The sequence below is a fragment of the Typopeltis vanoorti genome, chromosome 18 (assembly GCF_054136105.1).
Source record: "Typopeltis vanoorti isolate ZY-2024b chromosome 18, IOZ_Tvanoo_1.0, whole genome shotgun sequence".
Lineage (NCBI taxonomy): Eukaryota > Metazoa > Arthropoda > Arachnida > Uropygi > Thelyphonidae > Typopeltis > Typopeltis vanoorti.
In genome coordinates, this window is record NC_143566.1 from 69,279,175 (window position 1) to 69,304,095 (window position 24,921).

A 24,921-nucleotide genomic window follows, 5' to 3' on the forward strand; every position below is an offset into this window, starting at 1 on the left:
TTGTTATAACGTACGAACCTAGGTGCGGGGGGGGAGTTAAGTTACGAGATCAAGGTTACGACTGCATGATTATTTCACTTCTAGACTTATTTAGGAATTGCTTCTTGTTTTAAATTTCTTTATAAACTAAATGTCCTAAATTTCGCAGCTTTAAAAAAACAAATGTTTTAGGATACTAAGAGGAGCAAGAGCTTCAATTTCTAGTACGGAAGTGACGATATGTGGAGAAAAGGGATAAGATATATAAAGGAAAGGAAAGTATAAGGAAAATACATATTTAAACAAGAATGGGACACAACAATACTATTATAGTGAACTCTTACTATAGCAAACATAATTATAGTTTACTTGCTATAATAAGCTGCCACAAAAAAGTCCCATAGCATCACTGCTGTGGTGATGCAAATTTGCTGTATCAAGCCTTCCTTTATGTAATTATTATTCATTTAGATGTAATGAGTGCATTATATAGTGAGAGTTGACTGTTTGTCAACTCTCACTAGTATGAGTAGCAGTATAAAAATGTTAATCCAATATTCTTATAATAAAGTGGAACTAGTGTTCACTTCATGTTGTTTCATATGTATATATATACATATATATATAAAGGATTTTTCCATTTTGAGAGTGCCTACCAAAGAAGTAATAAGTAGCTTAGGATAGTTATGCTTAAAAATATCAAAATATACATACAAATAAGTCCTAAAAATGTGTGCAACATTTTACTTCTTTATTTAATGTTCTTGCGTAAAAACGATAATTAATGAAATAATTATGTAATAATGAAATCACTACATAATGATTATTTTAAATTTCTAAAAATAATTATATCATGATATAAATAAATTAAAGATACCAAAAAATTATGTTCTTGGTTTATCCTTTATTCAAGTGTAAGCAAACAATTTTGCACCTGAACTATCTTCAGGACTGGGACAACTCGTATAAAGATGCTAATGACTTCACTTGCCTTGGTATTCCATAATGCAAAGCACATATCCTTGCAGACATGTATAATGCTATGTATTATGGGAATGGTCACTACCCAGACCAGTTTCGACCTTTATTGAGGTCTCATCAGTGGGAGCAAGACCCAGAGGTGATACTAAGGTTAAAGTAATTGCAGAAGTCATATTTTTCTATACGAGTAGCCAAAAGGTGTTACACATTATGATAATAATATAATAATAATAATTATTATTATTAAAATACTCTGGATTAGAGATAGTTGTAAGTTTTTCAATTTGGAACCAAGTGGAAAAATTTACAATGATAATTATGTCATGGTTTTCATTAATTATCATATATTTATTTATGAGATTCCCAAACACGAACTTATCTCTGATCATTTAAACAAAACAACCAAGAAGAAATATCAGAAGCGTACTAGCTGAAAAACTTCAGCCCACTGAAATAGTGCTGCACATGGTACAATGCCAACGTATACCATGAATTGAAAACACCACCATTATAGACTCTCAAAATAACGAGATAAAATTAGAAATAATTCTCATCTAATATGATTTCATCAGCCTGGAACTTAAATACGAAGTATCACTTGTTTTCTCAACTTTTTGAAACATGTCTTGAACCACCGTGTTTTGAACGTACAGATGTGCATGAAGAGAAAACAGAAGAAATAATAAAAGTTTTATAGACTGTGTTATTGTTCAAAGTAATATCTTCATAGTTCAGAACACAAGGAGATTTCATATACAAAGTGACAAGCAAGATAAAAATTAATATCACATTAACAAATATATATATATATATATATACATACATACATACGAGAGTGGTCTGAAAAGTTCTCGGCATAACAATGAAAAAAAAGGAATTTATAATTTCAAAATTATTTTTATTTTTTAACATAATCTTCCTTAAGATTAATACATTTATTCCAGCGATGCTCCAGTGCCATTATCCCATCCCTGTAGTGGTTCTCAGTAAGATCTGCAAAATACCTCTCTTCAGCTGCAATCACCTCTTGATTCAAAGAAAAACGCTGACCAATGATGTCAGCGTTTTGGGAAGAGATAGAAATCTGGGGGAATTAGGTGGATGTTCCAACAATTCATAGTTCAGATCCCTTAATTTTCAGCAGGTGCATTGTCCTGATGAAAGATGATTTTTTTTCTTCTGCAAACCTCTTTTCTCATGAATTTTTTCATCCAGTCTGGTTAAAGGATCAGAATAATATTCTCCAGTTATTGTTTTACCCTTTTCAAGATAATTAATAAACAAAATGCCTTTAGCATCCCAAAACAGATGCCATGACCTTTCCTGCTGATGGAACCAACTTTGGTGCTGAACAACTGGCTTCTGCAGTCTCAACAGTTTCAAGGCTGGTATGGCCACGTTTAAACTTGGCAGCCCATTTCTTAATTGTTGAAAACAAAGAGGAGTGCCCATAAACTTTTACGAACTTCGAATGAATTTCTTTTAACGTTTAACCTTTTTTTACAAAGAATTTTATAACCGCATGATACTCAATTTTATCCATTTCAAGGGATACAGACGACACTTTTGCTTCAGACAGCTGTATAAAACAAACTACTTGATAGAATGATTTGCAATTTCACATGGATGCTTATGACAGATGTACCAACTTTGAATAAAAAATCTTGCTGATAGTGTTGCCATCTACGGTCGAGGCTGAGAACTTTTCAGACCACCCTCATATATACATATATGGTGGGCTGCCCTATCCACCACCCAGGGGACACGCTCTCTAGAGGTAACAGGATCCTGTGAAAGATAAATAAAAAATTTCTGAATGCTTTAATTGTATAAGTGAAGTGTTTCTCAATTAATGTATGTCTTGGAACATATATAAAAAAAAAGATAAAATTTCCTAAAATGTGCATTATCCCAAAAGAACACCTTTATAATATACTTTTTCATATTCAGAATATGAAAATTTCAGACCTGTTCTGATGTGATCTTTGAGTTGAATTTACACCAGCAAAGCAGAATTATACTGTTTCATTATACTGCTCTTCCTCCCACTAACCACAACTTCTACTTGTAATTTTGTTATCTGTTATATACATGTATCTTTATTTTTTTTCATAAATTTATATAATGTTTATAAATTCTCATAGGGTACAACTCCTCATGCTCTTGCCACAGCTAGAACAATATCTCATAAATTACAGGATTTAAAAAACAAAATCCAACATGCCTTAGTGAACAGAGTAAGTAATTTTTATTCTGTGAGTAAAGTTTATGCAGATTGTAGTGATTAAACAGTTATTTAATTAATTAAATTTTATAATGAATTTTGTGATCTTAAATATAATTTATTACTATTTGTTTGCTACCTCTACAGACTCATCATGGGAGAACCCTTTTAATTCACAGAGCATCTGGCATAGTATTCACTTTCTTTCTGATAATCCATTTTATTTGATTATCACACACACACTGAAAACCTAGACCACATATTCTTGCTAACTACACTCTAACTAAACTAACTCGTATGTTTCTGCCAGATCCTTGTCTGTTACCAAACTTAGCAGCTCACATTCCTTTAATCTATCCTCCAAAGCAACATTCCTGTTTATTTTCATTTACTGTTTCCTCATTCCTGCATAACTCAGGTAACTATATCTGAGAACATTGCTCCAGATGCGGTATTATCAAAAATGAAAAATAATAACTTCCTTATCCTTTCAAGTTTGTGGTCTATCAACATAATAATTTTCTATTGTGATGACTCTTCTCTTTAACAGTGTGATATCTGAAAATTATCATCATTATCAATTTCCTAATATGTCATACTAGCATGAATGAGTTTACATTATTAATAATCTCCTATCAAACATTTTTCTCCAAATTAGTGTATTAGAGCACTGTCAGTACTCCAATATTTTCATATCTATCATTTCGTTCTTAGGCCCTTCTGACTGAATTAATCCATCTAGACCTTGGGTCTTCCTCTGGGTCTTTTCCTACCATCTTGGCATCAAACGCTTTTGCTTTTGATAACCTTTCCTCTTCCATTCCATTTAAATGACCATACCATTTTAGATTAGTCCTACTCACACATTCTTGAATGCAAACGGTGTCAAATTCCTTAATAATGCTTTAATGCTAACAGATGTCATCAGTGATTCTGCCATTGATGACATCTGTTCATGTCCCTAATCTTTCTCAGAACTTTCATATCTGAGATAAAAAATGTCGTTTCAAATCTTTGATCAAGTGCTTTATTTCAAACTCAACTCCTCAGTTCCATAAGTTAAAATTAATTTGAATATTTTGTATTCAAAATATTCAAATATACTAAACTTGTATACTCCTAGTTTAGTGTTTTGCCAAATTTCTATCCTTTTCTGTTTAAATTTATTCAGCTGGTTCCCCCATAACACCAACTTTGCTAATTCTGTTGTCTATTTCCAAATTTAATTTGTCATCTTCACTAAAAATGGAGCATGAATAGCTGAAATATTTTACTTGTTCTATTGGCTCTCCATTCAGAATGCACCTGAAGATTTCTATGTTCCTACCTATTTTCATAGTTTCGTTTTTTTTTGTATTGCTGCTTTTCATGCCAAATTTCTCATAATCATGAAATTCCTGATATGTACCCTCTAGGGGGGGTGTACAGGATATGATAATACTACATGAAAACTTACATCATTACTATCTTCCTATCTACAATTTTCCTCCAAATCAATCTGTTACCTGTCAAGACTCCAACATTATCAGATCTTATATTTCTATCTTCTATGGCACTTTTTACTGTATCAATCCACTGAGTTCTTTTCTAATATCCTCGTTTATTAATATGATATTGCCATTGATGCCATCTGTTCACACCCCTAATCTTTCTCAGGACTCTCATATCTGCAGTATCTAGTCTTTGATCAAGTATTTTAATTCTGACCCAGCTCTGAGATCCATAAGTTAAAATTGGCTTGAATACAGTCTTGTATACAGCTAATTTATTAGTGTTTTGACTTTTGACTAATTTCTCTCTTATTCCATTTAAATTTATTCAGTTGATTTCCTGACATACCAGATTTGTTGATTCTGTTGTCTATTTCCATATTTAATTTACTAAAAATCATGCATAAATAGTGGAAAATGGAAATGTTTTACTTGTTCTATAGGTTCAGTTCTTCATTCACAATGCAGTTGATATTTTTAATGCTTCTGCCTATTTTCAATGTCTTTGTTTTGTTAGTGCTGACCTTCATACCAAATCTGTTACAACAGTTATTCAATTTAGTCGAGGAATCTTGCAGAGATGTACTGGTTTATTTAGAAGTATAAGATCTGCATAAAGTAAAGAGCTGAGATTAACATCTCCAATTTTAATATCAGGTTTAATACCACTTTCCTTCTGTTATTTATTTTCCATATAGATAATAAATAACAGAAGGACTAATGTACATCCTTGTCTGACACCAGATTTAACATAAAACCATCTTCCTGTACTTCAATTCTAACTGCTGACTTACACCTCAAATAAAGACCAAGTATTGCTTGATATAATGCTCCACTGACACCATACAACTGTAGCGTTTTGAATAGCTTTTCTCTTGGCACCTTGTCATATGCCTTTTCCAGATCTACAAAACTTAAATACAGATCTTTGTTATATTACCACGATTTCTCAGCTATTTGTTGTAAAGTGAAAATCTGATCCTGACAGCCTCTATTTGACCTGAATCCAGTTTGTTCTTCACCAAGTTTCCCCTCCACATTCTTTCTCAACTTCTCAAATATACTTGCATAAATCTTACCAGGAACACTCAGCAAGGAAATACCTCTGTAATTCTCATATTCAGTTTTATTTCCCTTTTTATTATGAGCACTATTAGAGCTCTACTCCAATCATCGGGAATTCGTCCCTCTGTCCAGGCTTTCTGAACTATGCAGTGCAGCCACTGTAAGACTTTTATACCTCCATACTTGACATTTCTGGTCAAATATCATCTACTCCTGCTGCCTTTCCACATTTCAGGCTTTTGATGGCTTTTTCTACTTCAAGTATGGATGTGTATTCCTGACTGCATGCCTGGTCAGTGTTTTTTTACTACTGTGCTTCACTGATTGTTTCGTTTAGCAATTTTTCTAAGTAATTACATCAAGGATATCTTTTTCTCTAGTTTTCATGTCACCTTTAGCATCTCTAATTCCTTTTACAGCACTCTTTCCTCCATTTCTAAGCTTTTTCAACAGCCTCAAGAAAAGATTATTTTCTTGAGGCTGTTGTTTCTTGCGACTTGCACTGAATGTTTTTAAAAGTACATCATCACCTTTATAAAGCAGAGAACTAAGTTTGGTATCTCCAATTCTAATATCACGTTTAATGCTACTTTCTTTCATAATGTGCATCCTTGTATTACACCTGATTTTACATCAAACCATCTTTTTGCATTTCTTTCAATTTTAATTGCTGACATACAACTTAAATATAGACTTTGTATTGTCCTGTGTAATGTTCCATTTACCCCATATAACTGCGCTTTTTGAAGAGCTTTTCTCTGGGCACCTTGTGATATGACTTTTCCAGATCTACAAAACTTGAGTAGATATCCTTGTCATATTCCCATGATTTCTCAACTATTTATCGTAAAGTGAAAATATGACCTTGACAAGCTCTATTTGGTCTGAATCCAGCTTATTCTTCCTCTCCAAGTTTCTCTTCCCCATTTTTATCATCCATTTCTAAAATATGCTTGTTTAAATCTTTCCTGGACAGCTTAGTAAAGAAATTACTCTTTAATTCTCATATTCAGCTTTATTTCATTTTTTAGAGATGGAAACTATGAGAATTCTACTCCGATCATCTGGAAATCGAGTTTCTGACTAGACCATCTGAATTGTGCAGGGTAGCCACTGCTAAACTTTTATACCCTATTTTTGAGCATTTCTAGTTGAATATAATCCACTCCAGCTGCCTTTTGACATTTCAAGTTTTTGACAGCTTTTCCTTCCTCAAGTATAGATATGTACTCCTGTTTGCATTCATCTTGAAAATTTTCTGCTACAGTTCTGCCACTGCTTGTTTCATTAAACAGCCTTTCAAAATCATTACTCCAGACATCTAGAATATCCTTATCTTCAGTTTTAATATCACCTTTATCATCTTCGATTCCTTTTACAGTACTCTTTCCTCCATTTTTAGCTACTTTTATTCATCGCTTAATTCTCTTACATTTTTCTCTATATTCATGTAGGGCATCTGCCAACTTATTTGCTAGAAACTTTTGGTATGCTTTTTTCTTTTCCAGGACTGCTTCTTTAACTTGTGTCTATCAGCATTCTTATTTTCCTATTCTTGCAGACAACTTCACCACATGGCTCCCTAGCTAAATCAGTTAATGTTTTCTTCAGTAATGGATTGCTATATATATATATATATATATATGCAAATTTAATTGCAATTTAAAAGTTATCTTTGAAGTCCTTCTTATAGCTGGCATTGGTAATTTCTTTGATTAAGATCCAGCAAAAATCGACAAGAATACTAGAGTTCCACTTATCAAAAAATATTCTGATAGAATCATTTGCTAAGTTCTTCACTGATGGTACTCATGATGAAAGGAAAGAATTCCAAATGTGAATATGAGAAATGATCTTTAATGATATATGTATGGTGACCATACGTCCTTTATTTCACTATTCTGTCCTTTAGATTTATTATTTTTCTAAAATAGCCATTTTGTCCTTTATTTTGTGAATTGAATTAGTAAATTGAATATTAGCATGCAGCACACAGCTGTAGAAACATGAAACTGTCATTTCACCGGCACAGCATATATGGCTGCATTGTTGATGTGCTTGTGTACATGTTGTAAAGTTATGTCACAAGTGAAAAGATTGAAGAATGATGAGTCCTGCCAATGTAGATGGGTTGTTTAAGATAATATGATTGTTTAAAATGCTATGTATATGCTTATATTTTATAATAAATGTTATAAAGCTTTTTAGTTTTAGTGAAACAAATAAATGCAACCTGCTTTTTTTTATTATGAAACAATTTCTGATTTGTCCTTTATTTTCTCATAAAATATATGGTCACTGTAGATATATGCATATTTCATTATTTTAGATTATTAAAAGACAAGTCTTTTAATACACCAAAAAAATTTGCCATTGACAGCAAAGTCTACCATGCTACTTTTTCATTATTTTGAGATGATATTAAAGATGTCAAAAATAATAAGAATAAATTTCTTGATATGTATCCTCCCTTCAGGTGTACAGGATACTATGACAGCACTCATGATTAAGTTACATTACTAATCTCTTCTCATCACTTTTCCTCCAGATTAGAATATGATTCTGCCACTGATGCTATATGTTCAGTCCTATAATTTTTATTAGAACTTTCATATCTGTAGTCTCTAGCCTCTGGTCTTTGATCATATATTATTATTATCATAAGATCCCCCATGGAGCCACAGACTCATATAAGAGATCCCTTTTGACTTACATGCAACTCATCATACCATGCCATAAACACATTCAAAATTTCTGCATACACCACACTCTTAGGCAATGCATTCCAATTATTTACAACTCCCAATCCAAAAAAAAAAAAAAAAACTTGCTTCTCACTCCCTTGCTCATACCTTTCTTATACAGCCTCCAGGGATGACCTTCTGTTCTTCTCTCAATCTCCCAACATTTTATGAAAAACCTCTTCAACTTTAATCCTATGACAACCCCTTACCAACTTGTACATCTCTCATACCCCTCTTCATCTCGGATCATCTCAGCCATTCTTCATATACAACATTTCAGTGATCAGAAACTTATTTGTCAATCGTCTCTGAACCTTATCCAAAATCTCTTCATACTTTTGAAAACCATTTTCTACAAGTCAGTGTCCTCTACATCATTCTCAGAATTCATTGTGTTGTCCTCACAATTTTGGCAATATGTCCTCTAAATTTTAGATCCTTATGAACCGTCACCCCAAAATCTCTTATTTTTTCCACCTCCAACAATATAACTCTACCAAGAGTAAATTCTACATCCAATCTTTGTTTTCCAAATTTTAAAACCTTACATTTTGCAACATTTAACTGGTATTCCCACTCCCATGTTCATTCAGCCAATCTATTCAAGTCTTCTTGTAAGGTCACAATATCTGCTGTACTCCTCATAGTTCATCCGAAAACAATTGAATATCACCATTCAAATCTTCCCCAATACTATTAACATGCAGTTGAACAGTGATGGCTCTAAAACAGACACCAGATGCACACCACTAGTAACTTTCCTCTTCTGGGATATTGCTCACTCATACTCAACTTGTTGATACCTATCAGACAGCCAGTCTCCAATCCAATGCATTAGTCTAATATCCAGTCCCATCCACTCTAGTTTGACTATCAACTTAACATGCAATAATCTATTAAAAGTTTTTGCAAAGTCTAAGTATACTACTGTGTATCCATTTCCCACATTCAATGCTGCTGTCACTTTATTGTAATAAGTAAGTAGATTACTAAAACATAACCTCCCTTTAACAAATCTGTGCTGTCCATCAAAGATAATAATATTGTTGTCAACCCAATTCTGGATCCTGATTGTCACCAGCCTCTCCAACACTTTAACTACAACACATAGATTGGCCTATAATTTGATGCTTGAATTCTATTGCCTTCTTTTCTCACAACAGCAGCCATTTCTCCATATATTATTTCTAAGAGATTAATAACCGATTTACTGCTTATGGTCATAATATTCCAATAGGTTCTAATGTAATCTTGATACTTATTACTACTGCTACTGGTGACAGGTTTTTGACACTAGCTAATGAAAGCACGAATGAGGCAAGATAATGTTCTTGTTCAGATGATACAATCTCTGTCTTTAATATAATCTTGTTGGTATTGTTGGTAGATTTTGGTTTAGTACTTGAAAATTCTGAATTTGTTAGCAGTGACAAAGATTTGGATGATGGAAGAGTGTCTGATGAAGCAGTACAATCTTGCGTTGCTTCCACTCCTTTGGAACTTGACTCAGTGTAAGACAAGTGTTAAACAAATATATCAAGTCCCACATCCTTATTAACTCTTCCTCACTCACAGTCAGTCTCTCCTCGTCATCGTCCACTACTCTCAGACTCTCGATGATGTCATATTCACAAGGATGAAAGATCTTTATGAACTGCTCATTAAAGATCTCAATATTCTCTATATTCTCTGCAGCAGTTGTTCTTATACCATTTTCTCCAGTCAGTGCTATCCTACCATAATCGAAACAATTCCCTAGTTGTTTTTTTTTCTTAACTAACTGACACTTATACTGAATTTTTGCTATCCTTACCACTCCTCCTTGCTTGATCTTTGCGCTCCCTGAAATTGATTATTACCATTCCTCTTATGTTGCCTCCATAATGTCTTTTTTTTTTCTGTTTTGCATGCTCAGTTTCTTCATTCATCCATTTCCCACTTACCTATATTTAACCTTATGACCTTTGGAACACATTTAAACATTGCTTCTACTAGATAGTTCTTGAATATCATCCAAGCAGTATTGATATTGATCTCCTTTCCGCTCAACTCCTCGTTCCATGCTACTGCTGCAAGCTGTCTCCTGAGCTCCTCATTATCACCAGCCTTGTAGTTCTATATATATATATATATATATATATATACCCTTTCCTCATGGAAGTGAGGAAAGGGTATATGTAGAACTGGATAGTTGCCAAGGGAACTTGGCAACTATCCAGGTAATCATTTCATGGTCACTGTCACCAACTAGAGGTAGATTTGACAAATCATTTATAATAACATCCTCTGATGAGATGATCAAATCTAAAATCCTCAATCCTGGCATGCCCTCTGTTACATACTGCCTGAAGTAGTTGTCTCTCAAGAACCTGAAGAAACTCATTTTCTTTACTTCCATTTGCTATCTCATCATCCCAGTTTATATTGTTATAATTAAAATCACCATAATGACCATTCTTTTCCCATTTGTTGGTCTAATTTGCTTATACATTTCCTGGTCACTATCTATAGCAACATCCAGCAAAGTAATTCATTCTATTCACCTCAGTCTCACACCATACTGCCTCAAAACGACTGCCACTATTTCCCCCTTCCATCTCTATTCCTGTCAGGATGTCATCTTCATCCAACCATGTCTCACTTTTTGGGTGAATGAACTCTGTCAATGCAAGCATTTCATTTCCCTTGTTTCTGATACTTCCAGCATTCATAACAGCCCATTCCTGTATCTATAACAAGCTTCACTGATACCACTTATTAGATATGACTTCTCCATACATTCTTTAAGCCATTTTTTTTTCTCCTTACTCATCCCAGTTCCTTCTTCAAATCCAGCTGTTTTCTCTTCATCCCAGGGAATCCCCTTCCCTGTTTGTCTGCACACGCATTCACATCCTCTTGGAGCATCAGCCTTTCTCTCACTATGTTTCTCTGTCCACCCCGAGTCTCCCCATTTCACTGTTTGTCTTGAACACTTGTTCTCTCATTCTCTACACTTGTGCTACCCACTTCTTCATTCATAAGCACCACTTCAGTCTATCCTTTCTTACTCTCTCATCCTTTCAGATGACTTCTTACTTGCATAGAGTCATTCTATGCACTCATTACTCTTCCTTTTAGCAGCAGTCTCTCCAAATGACTCACACCACAACCATTCAAATGCAGTCCATCACTCTTATACAGTTCAATTCTTCCTTGAAACACATTCGACACATTAACAAACAGCACCCCTTTCTCTTCACACATATCCTCTGGATATTAAAAAGAAATTTGTCATTGTTAGCACTCAAGAATAAGAGAAATTATTCTTTCTTTTCTATCAGAATTCTTTTAACTTGAATGGAATAAATTGGTTAAAACATCCCAGTTTTTAGATTGTTTCACAAAATGTATGTCATGTATTAGTTTACTTTTCTTAATTCATTTACTTATAATAATTCATCCCTAGCTTGATGGATTTTAGTGGGATTTGGTTGTGTTTTTGGCAGAATTTGTTGATTCATTTCAATTTTGATTTAAGTGGTTGTTTTAAGTAGAAAATTTTTTATACAACATTTTGAAAGGATTGTAATACTTTCACTCTGGCTAGCTGGAATTAGCACTTTTTTTTTTAAATTAAAATCTGTACTCAAATATAAATCTCAATTTTTGTTTCTTATGGAATGTATACCAAATGATATGCCATAAATAACAGTAAATCAATCATCTATAGCAATAATCATCTATACAAAAAATGTCTAGGTTCTGCAGTAATAAGAAATAGTATACTATTTCAAAATGCATCTTTTTATGAATATCACAACATTTCTGGATTTCTGAAATACATATTAATTATTTTGTTTAAACTTGATTATAGGTTGTTGAAGATTTTATAGATATTACCACGCCTTTGAAACATTTCACAGAAGCAGTTTTAGTACCTGAGGGTAAGCAAAAATATGTTGAAAAAATATATAATTTGGGAAATAAAATAGTGAAGAAATCCTAGATAATAGTAGAGAGAGAGTTTATAAAAACTAGGAGAAACTTATACTACTACTATGCCGCTGATTTATATTATTATTATAGATATGTACTTTAATTCATTATTGTATTTAATTATTTTATTTATTGATTATTATTTTTGCAAAAAAAAAAAAAAAGACAGAGAGAGAGAGAGAGAGAGAAATAATGGATGCCTGAGGATAGAATAGGAGTGAAAAGTGAAAACAAATATGTTGCTTATACCAGTAGATCTGTGCAAGTACAGTAAATTATCAGTATTGAAATATCTGCCATCTTACTGAATTCAGCCTTATAATATATTCCTTTGAGGGATGATGTGGAATGACTAGTGCATTCTAAATTATTGTTATTATTATTTTATTTATTTATTTATTTTTACCCTGAGTGTTCTTTGTGACGTCATTATTATTCAAAATATGCCATAGGTCAGTAATTGATTTCTGTTATATATGTTATCAGTATTATTATTAACGCCTGACCTCCATGGAGTCAAAAGACTCATCACAGGAGGCACACACAAAGAACATCAAACTGCGCTTTAAACACATTCAACTTATCTGCATTCACCACAAAGTCAGGCAATGTATTCTATTCACCAACCACTTCCCATGCAAAGAGCTCCTTATGCCTGTACTCTGTGTTCCCTCATCCTGTTCTCATATCCCAAAGACCAGTTATGACCTTGATCGGTTTTCTCTGCTCCTTTTCAGTGTATCCTCATCACCATGAAAACCAGGCAATCAAATCTGTACACAATAATCCATATGAGATCTGATCAAGACCCTATACAATGGAACCAGAACCTCTTTATTTCTGCAAGTTAAGGTCCTCCACATCATTGCCATAATCTAATGTGATGTCTTCACAACTTGTGCAGTGTGATCTCTGAACTTCAGATCCTTGTCCACCACCACCATTCCAAGGTCTCTTATCTCTTTATATATATAATTCAAGTTTATAAATCAGCAGTATACAAAGTACAGGTAAGAAGGGTGACTAGCATTGTAAGGAAAGCAGAATCAGTGATGAGGAGGGGAAAAAAAAGCTCAGCAGCCCAAAGGAAGTAAAAGAAGAATGAGAACTCTAATTAATTTAGAGTTCTCATTCTTCTTTTTACTTCCTTTGGCTTTAGCAAAGTAGGAAATGAATCCCAGTATCTCGTACTTCTTCAATTTTCTCTTCCACAGTTTTTCTTATCCTCTTCTCAAGTACATGGAACTAAGATTCATTTAAATATAAAGAGCCAACAGGCTTCATTTCGGCGATATAAACATTAATTAAATTAAGTGGATATTAGATCCTACATTGTTTTAAAAACCGAATAAGAAACTCAAAGATTGGAATCAGAGAGTTTCATGCCAAATATATAGTATAAAAAACTGTAAAAGTATCAGCGAATACTAGCGTGAGCTGAATGCAAGTAGTCCTAGAACGTAGTACAAACGCGGGCAACTCGTTGCAAAGGTGGGGAAAGTTCTGATCACTATTCTTTGGTATTTACCATAATGCAAAAACACATTTCCTAGGAAATGTATGCTGTTATTACATTATGGTAGGGAGTTCAGTACCCAGACCGGTTTCAGCCTTTATTGAGGCTTCATCAGTGAGTAGCTAGACCAATTATTAATACCAAAGAGTATAGCGAAAAGAACTTCTATACTCTGCTATACAAGTTGTCCAGAAAGGTGCACCCATTAAGTTACTTAAATATAAAGAGCCAACAGGCTTCATTTAATCCTTGGTTTAGCTACTCACCGATGAAGCCTCAATAAAGGCTGAAACCGGTCTGGGTAGTGACCTCCCTACCATAATGTAATAACAGCATACATTTCCTAGGAAATGTGGTTTTGCATTATGGTAAATACAAAAGAATAGTGATCAGAACTCCCTCCCCCCCTTTGCAACGAGTTGCCCGTGTTTGTACTACGTTCTAGGACTACTCGGATTCGGCTCATGCTAGTATTCGCCTATACTTTTATAGTTTTTTATACTATATATTTGGCATGAAACTCTCTGATTCCAATCTTTGAGTTTCTTATTCGGTTTTGAAACAATGTGGGATCTAATATCCCCTTAATTTAATTAATCTAAAATTCATTCTTCTGGCCAAGCTTTCTGAATTGTGCAGTGTAATCACTGTAAAACTTGCATATTTAAGCATTTCTGGTGTATTTATTTTTTTCCCAGTACTCATATAGTTTCAAGATATTCATGTTTAAATATCTATCGCTTTAATTTCATTTTTTAAACTAAATGAATGTGAATAGAGTAATCTTGTTGCATAGAATAGGATTGGAAGAAGGTTAAAAGTTTATTTTTCACTTGGTTAGACTATAATAAATTTAGTTTAATCCTTTATCCAAGTGTGAGCAAACAAAGTTTGCGCCTGAAAGTATCTTCAGGACTGGGGTAGGGTGGTACAACACTAGACAACTCGTTGCAAAGGTGGAGCAAGCTAATATCACTCCTATCTCAGTATCTCCCAAAATGCAAAACACATCTCCTTGCGGATATGTATAGTGTTATGCATTAAGGGAAGGGCCACTACCCAAACTAGTTTCGACCTTTATTGAGTTCTCTTCAGTGGGAGCCAGGCCCATGTGGAGATACCAGGAAGAAGCATTAGCAAGGTCATCTCTACCTATAGGAGTTGCCAAACAGTGTGCCACCTTTTTATTAAATTACTCTGGATTTAGAGAAAGATGTTAAAAGTTTATTTTTCACTTGGTTAGACTATAATGAATTTAGTTTAATCCTTTATCCAAGTGTGAGCAAACAAAGTTTGCACCTGAAAGTATCTTCAGGACTGGGGTAAGGTGGTACAACACCGGGCAGCTCATAGCAAAGGTGGACCAAGCTAGCATCACTTCTATCTCAGTATCTCCCATAATGCAAAAGACATCTCCTTGGGGATATGTATAATGTTATGCATTAAGGGAAGGGCCACTACCCAGACTTGTTTCGACCTTTATTGAGGTCTCTTCAGTGGGAGCCTGCTCTACTCACTATTCCAAATATCTTGGAATAGTGGGTAGAGCATATCTGTGAGAGTTGTGGTGTTAGATTTTAGAACCTCTGTTGTGATACCATCACGTCTACTGCTTTCCCATTTTTCATTTCTTTAACAGCCTTTTTATCTCTAATTTGGGTGGCAGGCTGGTATCAATTTTTAATTCATTATTTTTATTATTATTATTTTCGTGACACCTTCAAGGAGTCTGAAGACTCATCGCGGGAGGACACCTATTGTACAACTCTCCGTCTCCACCTCTACACTGAACCTCATCTAATCATCTACATCAGTGCCATCTACTGCCCATCACCACCCCTACAGCTAGTATTTTTTACCTGTAAATTGCGTGTTCTGAAGGGCCGATTTGTCTGTATGCGGGATGAAAAACCTGAGTTTCCAGAAGAAAAAACCCTGCTACCTCCTTATGAGATCAGCTAACTCATCTTTGATTGAAAAAGTCCATATAAAGATTCCTCCCATCATATACTCCTTTTTTTATTTCTGTTTGTATTCTCTCACTGCTGTTGTTCAAGATTTGATTAAAGTGTTGTCTCAGCCTTTTCAGTTGTTCTTCTGTTGACATTAGAATTTTTCCGTTGAGATCCTTCACTGAGACAATCTTTTGCATGGCTTCTCCAGAAAGTTGTATTGTAATATTGCCAATTCTTCAGACCATTGCTATTTATTTTTTTTAGCATTTCTCTTAACTTTTTTTTTTTTTTTTTAAATTTAAAATCTTATTTTATCTTTAAGTTTATTTTTAAGTGGGAAAATTTATTCTACCAATACCATTCCATCTTACTTTGCTAATCCCCAATAATTCAATTTTATATTTTTCCATTTCCTTTCTTAGTTGTGCTAGTTTTCCTGTTTGATAGAGGTTTTAACATTCCATTGGCCATTTCATGTCCTAATTTCCCAAGCTTTAGCCGATACTAAGGAGTCTCTCTGTCTGATTTCGGCATTTATCCAATTGAAACCAATATTTACATTTTTGGAGACTTATGTGTTGTTAGCCTACAAGTCTCCAAGGATTCCTATTATGGTGGTAGGACTGTTACCTCAGGCATGCATTTTATACACAAGCATTTACTCTTATTCAGATATATCTGTTATACCAGGTATAACAGATATATTCAGATATATCTGTTATACCACCAATACCTGGTCACCAGAGTCCTTATTTATGATAACAGGTTCTACCACAAGAAAGTGAGGATGGTAGTTGAGTGGGAGAGATGATATGCTATATATCATTAGGCTCTGGTGACTGGGCCTCGTGAATGCTTGTATATAAAATGCATGTCTGAGGTAACAGCCCTGCCACCATAATAGGAACTCTGTGGGCTAATAACCCACAAGTCTCCAAAAATTTCGAATATAATAACCTATCGAATATAATACTAATCACTAATTGAATATAATAACCTATGGGAAAATGTATAATTCGTTCCTCAAATTTCTTTTTTGAACCTTCTTTTTTTTATAAAAGAATTAAGGTATGTCTCAGGGCCTAGTTAAAGGAAAACCATCAAGCTGAAAGACAATAAAACATATTCAGAATATAAATTTTATTATTCTACTTCTTAACAAAGAATTGAGCTAATGTAGTTTGCCGGGCATTTTGTTTATTTTTTTCATACAACCGACGGTATGGCCCTATTGCCTTTCTACTCTTCTGAAAATTTTACTGCTTCTCTCTTCATCAGGGTCAGCCTCTAAGCATTGCTGCTTAAAAACTTCGATTGTACGAAAAATATTTTCAAATTGTTTCTGTGAAATCTCTTTTGGCTGACTATCAGCAGTTAAATTTTCTTCATATTCTTTGGGATCTTCCCGCTGTGCATCTAAATTTAGCAGGTTGGAATCACTTAATTCTTTAGAATGAGATTTAACTAACTCTTGGATGTTATCATTGAAGGAGAAAAAGAAATGAAGGACGTATGAATTGGTCGCCAACACGCGAAATCACGTGCTTTTATAGATAAAATTTCCCAACTGTTATACAAGCAAATTAGTTACTACTTTAAAAATTACAATGATCATAAAAGAGAAGTTAATTTTCTGACCTGTAATAATGAACAACTCATTCCAGAAGATGGATTGATTACCCCATTATTGGAATAGATTCTCCTTTTTGTGACATGCACAGGTCAACAGGTCTTGAATCTGTGAGCGTACTATAGCAGACGACATAAATTTTGTCGGTAAAAATTTGGAACATAGTATACATAGTGTACATGGAAGTAGTGTAGTATGCCATTAAAAATAACTTCGTAAAATGTTTTAAATCGGTAACTAAATTATTTTATTCTGGCGTGTGATTTTTTAAAATAGTTAGCCATAAAAATGTATGGATAGAAAATTTTTAAAATCTGTAACATTTATTTTTAAGATGTACGAGTATATAGGCACACTAATCGAATTTTAGAGGGGCACTAATCAAATTTGGGTATCGAAAAAACATGATGCACTAATCGGGGTGCATTAATCAAGGGATTATTGTATAAAAGATTGAAGAGACAATATAGGGTAGGTATTAGTTCTGACCTGAGGTGGGAGAGAATATCATTAAGACTTATGGTATCTTGGCTATTTGAGATTCTTTTGATATCTTTTTATGTCAAAAGACTACAGGTGACATGTAGTGTACTATTTCTGATATCATAGGAAATGGTTTGCCTTGTCTATTATGCAGAAGTTGGAGAATGCTATGGGGGGGGGGGTTGGAAGCCCAGAAGTGTGCCAACTGGTCTTTACAAATAGACTAGAAGACACAACTGCCATTTGGAGAAGATGTATGCTTTTGTTGTTGTTCCTTAAAAGTCAGATATGGATTTGTTGATGGCTGTTTTGTATTTGTTGCATGCCTCAATATAGGCTGAGTATAAAACTTGAGTTATTTTCACAAGCCACCTTGGGAAAATAACTTTTTTCTTGAACTGCCTTGGTACATCTGTTATTAAACCAAACCATTTCGAAAGTGGATTGCAACTGTGGATGAAGTGTAGAATGAAGATTATCATGCCAGTAACAATAATTTCAAAGTAGGTGATTCATGAGGAAAGCAGAAGCACTAGTCTAACAATGGAAAAGAAGAGTAGAAATAGTCCAAAGGTGGTCCATCTTGGCATCCTTGTAGTGTCAAAGGACACATGGTTGCAAGTTGAGAGGGAAGGTGTTCTCTGGAACAGAAAACCTTCATAAGATTATGGCTTGATTTATCTGGAAGGAGAAATGGTTAAGAAAAGATCAAGGTTATTGGGATAGTGGGGAGATAATTGTAAGGATATTCATTCAATTATCTGTCTACTCCTTTCTTCATTATCAGGAAAGTAGTGAGGAAAAAACTTTCAGGTTCACTTTGGCCGGCTTAGCTAATTTTCTCTCATAATCTGATTTGGCCTTTCTTATCATACTAGTCACCCTTCTTGCCTGCACTTTGTACTGCTCATGAGTATGCTGATCACCCTTTTCTTTATATTCCTTCCACAATGATTTTTGTAGCTCTTTCTTTATATCTCTGCTCGTTTACTTAACTCCACTTGGTTTATCCTCCTGATTATGGGTGTATAGCCCGATACTGCTTCTCTCAAACAATCTCTGACTACTTCCTATGCACTACTGACATTTTTTCACTGTAGCTTCTCAAGCCATGGCACTGCTCCAAGATGTCTCTTAAGTCTGTCTAATTACCAGTTTTATAGCTCAGCATAAACCCTTTCTTCGCAGAGACTTCTCATGTTTAGCACCGTTTCCAGAACAGGACTGCATGATAACCCCCTCCCCTCCCAAATGGAAGCAGAGTACCTTGGCTATAGATACATCTTCTGCCTCACACCTATATATGAGGAATGTGTTATATGGTTATATTAGTTAATTGAAATTTCATGAGGAAGCATATTTGGCCAAAAAGTGTCATGTATATGATATATTGTTTATTCTTTTTTATGTCCTTATTATGCAACATGTGCATACTTCATTATTATTATTATTATTATTATTATTATTATTATTATTATTATTATTATTATTACCTGACACCTCCAGGGAGTCCAAAGACTTGTCGAGGGAGGGCACCTGCTCTAGAGCTCTCTGTTTCCACCAACTTTAGCTAATCGCAACTACACAAACGCCACTACCACCCACCACCACTGGTATTTCCACAGACAATCACAAACATCCATGCCCATGGTGGGATTTGAACCCGCAGCCTTTTGGCTGAAGAGCAGATATGCTAACCACTCGGCCAACCAGGCCAGCTAAATAAACTCTTGTTCTAGACGGAATTTGAACCCTGGTCTTTTCCACCACCAAAAGCATACAGAAGTATGCTTTTCCTGTAAGAAGATGCAAGAAATGCAATAAAGTAAGAAACATACAGTTGCTTGTGAACTATGTATATTCTAAGATAATAATAATGTTTCAGAATAAAAAACTGAAGTTTCTTAGGGAAGAAGAATCCCTGCCAACTCTGTTTCAAATGATGATGATGCTAATTTTAATGTAATTCTGATTTTTAATTTAATTTGAACACTTTGTTTTTTGAAGTTGTTATACTTATTAGAACAATAAATAAAGCTTATTATTTCAGGAACTTTAAATAGGGAAAAAAATTTTCAAGATAAGGCCCAACAATTGGCAAAATTTTCACAGCGTGCAGCACACACATCTCGAAATGTGGCTACTGGAGCAGCATCAAACAAAAAATTAGCTGAAGCCTTAATATCAGCTTCTAATCAGGTTAATAGTTAATTATTTTTGATTTTGCTAAATTATGATTATTGTTCATCATAAATGAATAATTCTCATTTTCAAATGAAGTTCAATTGAAAATGAGAATTATTATAAATATATGTTGCAGATGTATGTAGTTTCAGGATAATTTGCATTATCTCAAATTATTAATGTTGACAACCTTATTTAATCCTGCATTTCTTCCTGATTGGTAACATCTCCTAAAGACAGACTTGTTGACATTAGTCCCCCCACCCAGCTCTTGTATAGACAAGAAAGGCTAATATCCTCCCACTATTCCGCAAACTATCCACAGTATGCCTCTGAAATTTCACCAGAAGAACGTTAAAAAAAAATACTTAGTATCCTTGATATCCACTAAGTCTCCTGGTTCTGATAGTATTCCTTCACTTGTACTAAAAGCTTATTCTCCAGAACTGATATCATATTATAATTAACCTTCTCTTCAAGCTAACATCTATCCAACTCGTTCCCAAAAAAGTCGGCCATCAAACGATTGCCCTCTTGCTCTGACTTCAGTACTCTCAAAAATAATGAAAAAGGTCATCAGCAGCCAATTGCTTGGTGACTCACCGATTACTTCATGATCTCCAATATGGATTCCATAATTCTTGTTCTGCATTAGATCTTCTAGCCATCCTCACCCATCTTTAGGCACTTGGTCAAGTCTGAATCATAGTCGTCTTAACAGGTTACCATTTTATTGCATTCCTTCTGTGAGTTTCCTCTCTAGTCATTCCTTTCAGGTGAATGGTTTCCTTTCATCATATTTTTCACTGAATGCTGGTGTACCCCAGGGATCTGTGTCACCTCTACTCTTCCTTTTATATATCAGTGATCTCTCTGTCTGACTTCCAGTCCTGTTCATAACTTCACTGATGACAGTACTCTCCACTCCTTTTTTCATTTTCAAAACCTATTAGTGTACAAGTAATTAATGCTTCAAGATCTTTAACCAATTCTTTAAATACAGATTTCATTGCCATTCTCATGTGGGTTTATGATGGCGGAAGACCTGGTGAATTTTAATGTTACCAAAATGCAATCCTCTCTAATTCCCAGAATACCGATTTCAGGAAATGAGACTAATCCTGGTTGGTCAGCAAACAGCATCCTGATCACCTACCAGGATTACTTCAGCTCCAAAATTATTAAACCAATTTCTCATCTCCTCCTGCTCCTTCATTCCCTAAACCTCTTTTCTTTGGCAGTCATTCCACATACTGTTTTTCACCAATAATTACAACTCTCAGATACTTCAAGAAACACATCAAGAAATTTCTTTCTTCTTTTTCTTAAACACTTGACCATACACATAGCAGTATCATATCATAGGTCTTGGGACTTTTCATGTGTGCAGCTCATATCATCATCATTATCAAATTCCTGCCTTGTACCCTCAAGCGGTGTACAGGATATGATAGTACTACATGAAAAATTTACATCATTACTAACTTCCTATCAATAATTTTCCTCCAAATCAGTCTGTTACTTGTCAAGACTCCAGCATTATCAGATCTTATATTTCTATCATCTAAGGCACTTTGTACCATATCAGTCCACCTATATCTTGGTCTTCCTCTGGGTCATTTTGCTGCCAGCCTGGCAGAGAACACTTGTTTTGCTAATCTTTCTTTGCATTCTGTTTAAGTGACCATACCACCAGAGATTAGCAATGCTAACGCATTCCTGGATGTCGACAATGTCAAGTTCTTTCCTAATATCCTTGTTTTTAATATGATATTGCCATTGATGCCATCTGTTCACACCTCTAATCTTTCTCAGGACTCTCATATCTGCAGTCTCTAGTCTTAGATCAAGTGTTTTACTTCTGATCCAGCTCTCAGATCCATAAGTTAAAACTGGTTTGAACACTGTCTTGTATACAGCTAATTTAGTGTTCCGACTAATTAATCTCTTATTCCATATGAATTTATTCAATTGACTTCCTAACATACCAGCTTTGTTGATTCTGTTGTAAATTAATGTAGATGGTAAATTAAATATTTCCATATTTAATTTACCATCTTCAGTAAAAATCGTGCCTAAGTAGCTGAAATGTTTTACTTGTTCCACAGGTTCTCCATTCACAACACAGTTGACATTTTCAATGATTCTGCCTATTTTCATTTTCTTTGTCTTTTTATTGCTGACCTTCATACCATATCTATTACAACAACTATTCAATTTAGTCAGAGAATCTTGCAGACCTGCAGCGGATTTATCTAGAAATATAACATCGTCTGCATAAAGCAAAGAGCTGACATTAACATCTCCAATTTTGATATCATGTTTAATACCACTATCCTTCATAATGTGATCCATATAGATAATGAATGACAGCGGGAATAATGTACATCCTTGTGTGACACCAGATTTAACATTAAACCATCTTCCTGTACTTCCCTCCATTCTAACTGCTGACTTACAACTCAAATAAAGACTAAGTATTGCTTGATATAATGCCCCATCGACACCATATAACTGTAGCATATTGAATAGCTTCTCTCTTGGCACCTTGTCATATGCTTTTTCCAAATCGACAAAACTTAAATACAGATCTCTGTTATGTTTCCATGCTTTCTCGATTATTTGTCATAAAGTGAAGATCTGATCCTGACAGCCTCTATTTGGCCTGAATCCAGCTTGTTCTTCACCAAGCTTTTCTTCCACAATTCTTCTCAACCATTTCTCAAGTATACTTGCATAGATCTTGCCAGGAACACTCAGTAGGGAAATACCTCTGTAATTCTCACATTCAGTTTTATTTCCCTTTTTATATATGGGTACTATGAAAGCTCTACTCCAATCATTGGGAATTCGTCCCTCTGTCCAGGCTTTCTGAACTATGCAGTGCAGCGACTGTAAGATTCTTATACCACCATACTTCAGCATTTCTGGTCGAACATCATCTACTCCTGCTGCCTTTCCACATTTCAAGCCTTTGGTTGGCTTTTTCTACTTCAAGTATGCATATGTATTCCTGACTGTATGTCTGCTGAGTGTTTTTTCCACTGTGCTGTCATCACTGCTTATTTCATTTAGCAGTTTTAATTTAAACTCCTTTTACAGCACTCTTTCTCCCATTCCTAAGCGTCTTCAACAACCTCCAGAATATCTTACCACCTTCTTGATATTTATTTTCTATGTTCTTGCCAAAGTCCTCCCATTACTTTTGTTTAACTAGTTTTACACAGTGTTTAGCATTCTTGCATTTGTCTCTGTATTCTCTAAGAGAGAATACAGAGACAAATACAATACAAGCTCACTTATTTGACAGGAACTTTTGATATGCTTTCTTCTTTTTCTTCACTGCCTCTTTAACTTCCTGTGTCCACCAGGGAGTTCTGATTTTTTTATCCTTGCAGACAACCTCACCACATACCTCTCTGGCAGAATCAATCAGTGTTTTCTTCAAAGTTTGCCACTGAATCTCCAAGGTTTGATTCCTGTTCTGAAACTCTTTCATTTTTTCTTTTTTCTTCAATAACCTTTGTGTATTTTAGCCTACAGTTCACATCTGAGAGCTGCTCAACTTTTATTTGCTTTAAAACTTTCTTAAATGTTATTCTTTTCAATATGAAATTCAATTTTATCATGCTCAAGACTAAATAGTGATCACTTCCAATTTCAAATCCTCTGTACACTCTGGTGTCCTGCACCAGGGAGAAAACATCATTATCAACAATAACATAGTCAATGAGACCTTTCTTAATCCTTGCCTCTTCTCTCTCCATGTGAATTTGTGCACATTTTTATGTTGGAACAGGGTGTTAGTAATAACCAGTCCATGTCCTGTCCTGAGCAGAAATCCAACAGATATTTGCCATTATTATTAGCTTTGCTCTTTTCTCCAAATTTTCCCAAAATATTTTTGTATGTCTCACAATCATTTCCTACTCTGCTATTTAGATCCTCAACAAGGACCAACTTTTCCTTTTTCATTGTGTCAGTTGCTTTTTCTAAAGCCTCAAAAAATTCCTCCATTTCTACCTTAGTAGAACCTTCTGTAGGACCATAGGCACAAATTAGTCTCATTGTCCAGTTCCCCATTCTCATATTTGCCCACATTACTCTACTTGAGACTGACTGCCATTCAAGAAGATTAGCCTCGTATTTTGTGTTGAATACTATGGCTACTCCTTCTTTTCCTTGATTGTCATTTCCTGAATATAACATTTTGTATTTATTGTCCAGAAAGATCTCACCAGTTTTTGTCTTTTTTGTTTCAATTTGTATATATTACATATACTCCTGAAGATCGCCTCAGTGTCTGAAATACTGAATGTAATAAATTTATTATTAGCGATAATTTCTTTTATTTTCTAGAGGGATAGTTTTATCTAAGACTAATGAGCCTCCATAGCTAGTCAGTTTCGATGTTGACTTTTGAATAGAAAGACCTGGTGGTTCGAATCCTGTCTAGGAATTGAACAACCTTTATTCAGGGCTTTTTCAACTGAAGGCAAGTTGGCCAGTCACACATGGTGGTGGAAAGGTTTTCAATCCTGGAAACTCAGGTTTCTTTGTCCTGCAGCTAGGCAAATCAGCTGAGAAAATCATTTTAAGGTTTAATGGAATAAATACAACATGTTTAAATAATTAAAAAACAATTTTAATCACTCCTATATTTCATCTTGGTCACTGAGATCTTCAAGGAAA

The 24,921-nt window shown here is 34.5% G+C and overlaps 1 protein-coding gene across 3 annotated transcripts in view; it reads left to right on the top strand.

The window, feature by feature from the left end:
- Vinc (vinculin) overlaps positions 1-24,921 on the top strand; it is a 274,672-nt gene that overhangs the window by 121,404 nt on the left and 128,347 nt on the right. For all 3 annotated transcript variants that reach the window (XM_090408245.1, XM_090408246.1, XM_090408247.1), the window contains exons 10-12: positions 3,105-3,197; positions 12,340-12,409; positions 20,096-20,244. In XM_090408245.1, coding sequence (XP_090264371.1) covers positions 3,105-3,197; positions 12,340-12,409; positions 20,096-20,244 — 312 coding nt within the window. The remainder of the gene's footprint in view (positions 1-3,104; positions 3,198-12,339; positions 12,410-20,095; positions 20,245-24,921) is intronic.